Source organism: Pteropus vampyrus, unplaced genomic scaffold (assembly GCF_000151845.1).
Source record: "Pteropus vampyrus isolate Shadow unplaced genomic scaffold, Pvam_2.0 Scaffold47, whole genome shotgun sequence".
NCBI lineage: Eukaryota > Metazoa > Chordata > Mammalia > Chiroptera > Pteropodidae > Pteropus > Pteropus vampyrus.
In genome coordinates this window covers 406,376-415,323 of record NW_011888828.1, presented here as the reverse complement: position 1 = coordinate 415,323, position 8,948 = coordinate 406,376, and the positions used below count along the sequence as shown (strand labels likewise).

At 44.1% G+C, this 8,948-nt stretch overlaps 1 protein-coding gene across 1 annotated transcript in view; it reads left to right on the top strand.

Moving 5' to 3' along the window:
* Positions 1–6,047, top strand: part of PNOC (prepronociceptin) — a 12,796-nt gene extending 6,749 nt beyond the window's left edge. Inside the window, exon 2 of the mRNA XM_011359338.1 lies at positions 5,598–6,047. Within this exon, the coding sequence (XP_011357640.1) occupies positions 5,598–5,999 (402 nt within the window). The 3' untranslated portion in view covers positions 6,000–6,047. The remainder of the gene's footprint in view (positions 1–5,597) is intronic.
* Positions 6,048–8,948: the final 2,901 nt, after the last annotated feature.

Genomic DNA, 8,948 nt, shown 5'->3' with positions numbered 1-8,948 from the left:
CAAACATGTCCCATGGAAATTGTAAAATTGTGAGCCTTTTAGTCTCCTGACAGGCACGTCCACTGCAGGTACTGCAGGATTTTTACATTGGTGTCTTTCAAAACTGGTAAAGAATTTGGACCATGTTTCCATGTCTTAATCTCTGGGATCCAGACAAGACTGTTACTTCTTTGAAACAAGTTAGAAAATGGCCAGTTATAGCCTCACAATGAGGAATAAACCCTTGGCAGCGCCTGCTGACCCCTAGAGGACCTGGTTGCCTTGTTGTTTGATTTCTAGTTTGTATTCACTTTTAACCTATTTTTTAAAGTTTTATGTAACACCTAGAATGTAGGCAACCACATCTCATTTCCAGATCTTGTAACCCTTGAATGTGTCCACTCTCTAAATGATGAGGGGGCTCAGATATTTTAGCAAGGGTCACCTCCCCAGTCTTCTCCAATTACCAAATTGTGTAATCCTGAGCAATTCCCAGGACTCTCTGGACCCCTGGCTCCATCAAGAATTTCTTTATTTCTCACTCCACATCCAAGTATGGCTGGCTTTTTTGTTAGGCTATAATTTTGGCTGATGAATGACTTACACAGCAAACCCATTGCAATGTCCTGGGCTTTCACCTAATTGTGAATAGTACTTACCCCATCAGCCCAAGTAGAAAAAACTAGATTCACTGTGTTGTTTTAGAAATAAAGAAGGCAACCCCCCAAAAAAGATGTGGAGAATTTTATTTAAAACTTCCTAAAACTCTATGAATAGCAAAAGACACTGCCTTCTATTAGTGCTATCTTCATTACTTAAAAACCCTTAGTGGTTGATTTGTAATAGGAGTTTTTTATATGTTTTCCTTTTGTACTGTTATCTGCTAGCCTACTAAAGTCAGTCCTCAGATATTCTAGCAGAACCTCCTAAAGCAAATAGCTCCCAAATTTCTCTTAGAAGTGGTTTGATTCTTTAGTGGCAGAAATTTGACAACCTTCTTTTTCCTTCCAGTCGGCTCATGTGCTTGTTCCCTAATCTTTGACCCCCGACATCCAAATGTCCCTATGCTCAGTTTCCCCACAAGCCCAGCTTTACAGATCAATTTGGCATCAATCTGAGACTTTCCAGATGCTCATCCACACTCTGGCTTAATATAACCATGTCATCAGTATGGGCTGTGAAAGTGTATCCAGCTCACTTAATAGGCTATTAACCCATCTCTGGAAAGAGGCTGGTGGGTCCCTCAGACTGGAGTGTTAGGCATTAAGCTCAGATGCCCATCTGGTGCCACAAATGCTATTGTGAATTTGAATTCTTCATATTTTCCCAAAACCTTCTCCTAAATCACAAATTGAGATGATTTTGTTAGTAACTAATTCATCTAACAGTATGTCAAGTCTTGGTACAGGCTATGCATCTGGTTTGATCATAAAATTTCATTTTCTCTGATTGACACTCAATCTAATTACCATCTGGGCTTAGAAACCCAGGGGCTCACAGAAGATCTAATAGCCTTAGGTTTAACAACTTCCACCTGTTCCTGTAAACTGACGAGCAGAAACAATTCAACAAGCATTTTAAGGCTCCTATTATGTGAGGATTGGACCAGGTGTACTCAAAGGTCCATTTCAGCTCTGAAATTCTACATGCCTACTGTATTTCCCAATGTTGTCCATGCTTTCCTGTTTTCCGCTTGACTCTGTAGGGTACTATTTTTCAGACTCACCACTGTGGACATTTTAGGCTGAATAATTATTTGTTGTGGGGGCTGTCCCGTGCATTGTACGGTGTTTAGCAGCATCCCCGGCCTCTACTCACTGGAAAGCAGGGGCATCCCCCTATCACTGTGTGAAAACCAAAAATGGCAACAGACATTGCCAAATGTCCCCTGGGGGGCAAAATCACTCTCAGTCGAGACCCACTACTGTCTAGTAATAACCCAAGAGGATTATGATCTGAAAGAACATGTTACAAATTGGTTCCACCCGGTTTTCTTCCAAGTGTTTCAGGAGCAGGTTAAGTACAGACCATGTGACCTTTTCTCTGACAGAATCTCTGCCCACTGTGTTCCGTGATGATTTCTTCCTTCTCAGAGCAAGCTCAAAAGCAGGATTTCTCATTGTCCAGCCTTAGAATCACCTGGGGTGCTTGCTAAAAATGCAAATTCCTGGGTCCCTCCCTTGGCTTACTGAATCATAATCTCCAGGGGCGTAGCCTAAGAATTTGCATCCTACTAAACTCCAGGATGGATTCTTAAAGAACACTCAAGTTTGCAGCTACCATTGTTCTAAAGTCTGCCCTCCCCCCATGTATGGAAGATGTCTATTATTCCTTCATACTCAGTGACACTGCAGGTGTGAAAAAGTGGTTTCTCTATGTATGCCTGCCGCGTTGGCACTGACCATGTATTACTGCTGCCAGCTTCTCTGAGGAAAGTCTAAATGGAAAAGACATGCTCGGAAAAACCACGGCTTGACTCTCATTGGCGCAACATCACCACCTCTGGCTAGCAGGTGGGCTTGGCAAAGGGTGCACTTTGCACACCTCACCAGCGAAAGAGAACGATTCTCCCCCAGTGGATTCTATCTCTCCTCTCTGGCCCAACACTTATGAAAATGAGCAATTTTCCTATCAGAACCTTACGTTTTAGTCTCTTAGGATCCTATCCTCCCATTAATTTCCATTGATTCATATTGCGAGCACGCAGTTCGTTGAATAGATGTCCTGACTCGAGAGAGTTAAGTTCTTATTCAGGTCATACTGTTATCTGACAGTGTCATTTTGGACACATTACTGAGTCTCACTGTAACACTTGAACATGGACTTTATCAGTGGTTTCCAAACCTGGGCAAATTTCAGAATTAACTGAACTTTGTAAAAATAAGTTCTAAGCCTCAGTTATATTCCTCATAGATCTAACTGGGGTTTGAAATTCTGTTTTTTTAAAGTTCTGCTGATGATTTGTATTCATACCCAGGTGTGGGACCCATTGGACCAGGTGTTGCCTAAGGTCCTCCTGGCGCTAGCATTCAATGCAAAGTACATCAGTGCTTTGCTGACGTACAAGAAGAGTTGGGGCCACTCCCCTGTGTGGCCAGTGAGTGACTTCAACAGCAGATCCTTTCCTATCTCCTGTTGATTCTCTTCGTTTCTCATCCTTGCTTGGAGCCCCACTTTTTTTTATCTCAGGTATTAGATACCCGGAATGCACACAGACTCTCCCTAAACCTGCGTCACATGGGGAATAAGGTGCCATTCAGAGAGAGACACAGAGAGACAGAGAGACCAAGCGGAAGGACAGACTTGTAGCGGGGAAAATATATCAGATAAGATTAAATACTATTGTATGTCAACTTTAATTGAAAAAAATGTTTAATTAAATTTTTAAAAAAGAATTGAATTCTCCTGCTAGTAACAAAGACTTAAAGTAACAGTGGCTTAGAAGAAAACAGAGATCTGATTCCCCATAAAGAAGTCAGGAGGCAGACAGTCCTGGGCTGGTATGGCAGCTCCACCACACCACAAATGTCCCAGACTCCTCTCTGTTTCACTATCCTTTTGTGGCTTCAATCATATGACTTCCATCCTCTCAGTCACCTGATGGTTTCAAGATGGCACTAGCCAAAATGTCCACACACTAAGCAGGGAGCTGAAGGAAGGGGAGGAAGAAGGAGAAAAAGATGTTCTTCCCAGCTAAGTCAGCCCCCTACTTTCCCAGAAGCCCCTCCTGGTCACTACCATTTATATATCAGCCACCTCTGGCTACAAAGGAGGTTGGGAAACATACATGTTCCCTTCAGGAAGAAAACAAGTGTTTGTTAGTAAGGAAGAGAAGAGATAGGTATAGAATAGGCAATTGGCCGCCTCTGCCCAGCATGGAAGGCGGGCTTCATTCTTAACGAATTGCATTTAAAGTGCAGGTCAGACATTTTGATGGAGACACCAGACAGCGATCAGAGAAGTGTCTGGAGTTCAGGAGTTATTAGGGGCTGGATATATAGACCTGGGTTGCCCTGAAAGAAGTGACAGCCAAAATCACAGATATGAACAAAGTCACCAAGGGGCAGAGTGATAAGAAAGGCGAAAAGAAGTTTAAAGACAGAATCTTGGGAACACAGTGAGGAGCACAGTCTGCGAGGGGAGTGCAATACCAGAAAGAATTCTCAGGAGGGTGCGGTCCACATTGCCAAACGCTGCCAGGTCAAGGAGAATGAGGGCTACGCAAGCCCATTGGACCTGGTGATTGGGAAGTCACGGGTGGTCCTCAAGAAGACAAAGCTAACGGAGTGGATGGGGTGGGGAGAGTTGAGTAAATGGAAGATGCTGACATGAAGGAAGCAGTGCAGAAGTTTGGCAGTGACAAAAGGGGGTGAAGTGAGGGTCAGGATGGCAAGGCTTGGGGAAGTAGGATTGAAGGCAAGGGGTTTGGTGGAACAGCGTGTAAGGTGTGCGGTCTCAGCTATCTGCACATCTCATTCCGTGGTTAGGGATCAGGTTGGAAACCTTGCTCACAGAGGCATCTGTGCCACTCTGAACACCTGGGTGAGCATTTTTGCTCCCTAGATGGGGGCTACTGGGCACATACACCAAATTTCTGATGTCCCAGACCTCCCCAGACAGAGCAGTGCCTTGTAAGCCAGGCAAAAACTTCAAGGTTTGACGAAAGCCTCTGTAGCTTCCCGCTGACTATGATGGCAAGGTCAGGCTAAAGTGGGGTTTTCAATTGGCTAAGGCAAAAAAACACAGAGAGGAGAATTTGGAGTGAAGTCGAAACAGCAAACAGGAAGAAAAGTTGGAGTCAGAGACTTCCAAGAGACCCAATCAGAGATACGAACAGGGGAAGTGGGGCAAAGGCCAGGACCAGTCAAGAGGGACCAGGAAGACATCACCACTAGGCTGGTGGTCCAGATGAGAAGTGCGAGATGCCTGGAGAGGCAGAGCAGCAATAGAAGTTCCCAGGGGCCTACTGGATTGTGTCTGATGGTCCCTCTTCCCCACCTGGAACCAGATTGCCCAACTTGCCTACATCCCAAAGGGCTTTGATCTTCATTTTCTATAAATGACGCAGATAGTCATGACTTGTGTATGTGGGATGAAAAAATCAACACGAGGATTGATTGATCTTTACCTAGTGATCTTAAAATAACCATGTGGATTTAACTACATGCTTTGACATCCCCAGTTTCTTAAACCAATCTGACCTCCCCCAAGCCTGATAACAAAATAAAATTCTTTTTTTATGGGTGCCCATCATGAGCTTCGTCTGGCTCCAAAAACCTAACAAAGGCTCTCACGGTGTGCAGTTTTACTGTACGCATTCTGTGTTAACTTGCTGTGTCACCTGGGGTAAGTTAGCCTCACCTCTCTGAGCCCTGGATTTCTTCGTTTGTGAAATGATGGAGATGGGCCACATAATTTTCTGTTTCTTTCCAACTCTGAAATTCTATTAACTTAAATAACTCCTCGTTAAACTGCTGCACAGTATTGATAAAGAGATGCTTCAGAATCACTTGCATTAATACAGATGTCGACGATAGAGAGATTTTATCTCCTCAGAGACTTGGACTAAGAGACATCTCCCTGGTTCTTCTCCCTTCTTCCCACCTCTGTCTTTGCAGGTGTGTGTCCTCGAGTGTGAAGGGAAGGTGTTGACCAGCCCTCTCTGGACTCCATGCACCAAGGTCATGGCCAAGGGCTCCTGGCAGCTCAGCCCTGCTGACCCAGAGCACTTGGCAGCTGCTCTTTACCAGCCAAGAGCCTCCGAGATGCATCTGAAGCGAATGCCCCGTATCAGGAGCCTATTCCAAGCACAGAAAGAAACAGAGCCTGGCATGGATGAGTCTGGAGAGATGGAGCAGAAGCAGCTGCAGAAGAGGTTTGGGGGCTTCACTGGGGCCCGGAAGTCAGCTCGCAAGTTGGCCAACCAGAAGCGGTTCAGTGAGTTTATGAGGCAGTACCTGGTCCTGAGCATGCAGTCCAGCCAGCGCCGGCGCACCCTGCACCAGAATGGTAATGTGTAGCTGGAAGGGGAGCCTCTCCAAGCTGCACCATCCACTTCAACCCATGAGTGAGTTGGGCGGGAATAAGCTGGGAGCACAAAGAAAACTCATATACCTGATTGTCTTAGCACATAAGGCCCACCCACTTACCCCTCTCCCCCGCTACACACACAGCACCTTAAGGTGTTCAGCTCCCTGGAGGCCTGGGAGATATATTCACCCCCCTGCCTCCTGCCCACCCTTTGTCTAGGGAGAAAAGATTTTTTAGGATTGCTCCTTAAGGCTGACTACTGCCATTTAGAGACTGGTTACTATGGGGATAATAGTAGTAGGTTAAGATAACTAATTCTTCTATAGCTCTCCAGGAGCTTAGTTACTATGGGGACAGTTAAGTGGACCAATCCTCCTATCCAGTTACTATGGCAACCATTCAGCTCACCTTTCCTCGGAGACTTTATCTCTAAGAATCGATAGCTGGACCTACCCTTAGCCATTTGCAAAGAGTCTGATTTCTGTAGTTTTAATATTACTATATCACTTTCAAAGACAACTTTGCTTACCAGAGGGGAGGGGGAGTGGGAGGCAGGCTGGGTAAAGGGGGTCAAATATGTGGTGACAGAAAGAAATCTAACTATGAGAGGTGAACACTCAGTGTAAATATATATATGCCTTACTGTTAAAGTGTACAGCTGAAACTTATTGGATTTCATTCACCAATGTCACCATAAAATAGATAAATTAATTTTTTAAAAAGACAGCTTTGCTGTCCCCTCCTGTATCACTCCACCCCTATATCTCAAAGTGACTGGATTCCGTGGAAACCGTGAATCTTTCTCACTCTCTCCCAGCCAAAGAGTTCTTGTTAGGACCAGGAGCTACATTTTCTGCTTGTCTTTCTTCCACTTGTCATGTGTCCGTCCTATTACCTTGCCAGAGAGACTGATTCCTTGCAGTCAGTAACATCATCACAAAAATAAAATAAAATAAAAATAAATAAATAACATCATCACTGAGCAAGGCTTTGAGAATTTGGCCCAACTGACCCAACAGCTTTTAGAATATGGACTAAGGGATCATCACCTTTCCTCACTTTTCGCTTCTTTCCCAGGGTCTTTTTCCTTTTGTTTTTGTTTGCATGCTTGCCCTTATCTCTCTCTCCGCTCTGTTCCTTCTTACCCCCATGGCCATAGGTATATGTACCTATAATAATACATCTCAGATAATAAACATCAAGGACCCTAATTTATTGCCCAGTCATTACAAACCTAACTTTCCTCAGCCCATCAACATACTATACATAACCTTGAGCGGCACAGGAAACTAGCACAGTGGAATCTTCTGAAAATCTAAGAAAATCCATCAAGCTTTTGTGCCTTAATTCATGTATGGGAATACGATCATCTCTCAGATCTCTTCTTAAACAGTCTAGAAACTTGCCCTAACAGAAAGAACAAATCAGTTGGTCAAAAACATTCCCAAAACCTTACCCATTGTGGGGCTTTCCCCTGACTCAGAGGCATGAAAAAAAAAAAAAAAAAGCCTACATATGTGCTGTTTTATTTTGCATCCTGTACGTCAAAAGTAGCCAGATCGTAAAAAATCTTCTTTCGAAGTATATTCTTTGGCACTCACACATCAGCATGAGGCAGCTCACATGGCTCTTTGCAGGTAGGCCAGCTTGTTTGCAAGAGGTCCATTACCAAACACGGACATATGTGTTAGGTTGTGAGAAGGATGCCGCGTTTACTTTAGCCTAACGTCTAATCTCCGAAGGCCCTGAATTAACCTGCACTGTTTTTGAAGTCATACTCCTGGGTCCTTAACAAGCATTCTGTTTCTTCCTAAGCCATATCTGCACAGTGCCTAACAATAAATCGTTCAGAAGTAGCACATATTGAATTCTTTCAAATCTTAAAGACGTTCTTCTTCAAAGTGGCTCTTAAGGGACACAAGCTCATGTCTAATTCTGAACTACTTTAGGTAAAGAACCGTTTTCTCTACCTAAAGACAGTTTAAAATCAGTCACATTAGCAGGAATCGATTTATTTAAAAAAAAAAAAAAAAAAAACACGATTTGATCCCCTATTCAGGCAAATGGTTTTTCTCATTTTCTATTAAGCTTCCAGCTGAGAGGCACTGAAACAAAACTGGTAACTAGCTTCTATCTGCTGCTTTGTTCAACATGTAAAGATCTTGATGGAAACACTGAAAACATTAGTCGGCCCATTTGGGTTTTATCGATCGCTTTCCTTTGTCCTTCTGCAACCATCTATTTCTTTTTTCACATATTATGGGTTGCTGAGTTCCAACATGGACGTGCATCTGAGTCCATAGCAGGCGACTTGAACTCTGTCTTTATTCACCTGCACACACCCCAACCATCCCTATACATGCTTGAGAGTTCTCTGTCTTGGGGGACACCAGTTGCCAGAGCTGATCTGGACTCTTGAGCTACCCAGTACCAGTCTATACTGATAAGGCTAGAGAAAATGGGGCCACCTAACACTGGAGTGGGCTAAAGAACCCTCTTCAGAAAGTGTGATAATGTGCTAGGAAGGAGGGACACTGGGTACAGGACCAGTCCTAGATGGAATGGTGGTCCAGGTATCGACCACTCCCTTCCTTGCCCCTGCACTGCCTCCTCTCCTCTGCTGCCTCAGCCCCTGACCCTTCTAGACAGTAGAAAATGAGCAGATTCATTCATGGTGAAGATTTAGTGAAATCAGGCTCAAAGAGCACTTGTAATATGAGGCCCATAAATGAGGGCATGATTTAGCCTCAAGAAATGAATTACTACACATGGATTCCAAATACCTGTGATAAGAGAACTGTTTCTGGTCAGGGGGCCTATCGTGTGCCTTTCAAGCCCCAGCCCACAGACCTCCCCTTTATTCTGTCATTCTTGCCAGCAGACTATATAATAGTCTACTATATAATTGTGTGTGTGTGTGTGTGTGTGTGTGTGTGTGT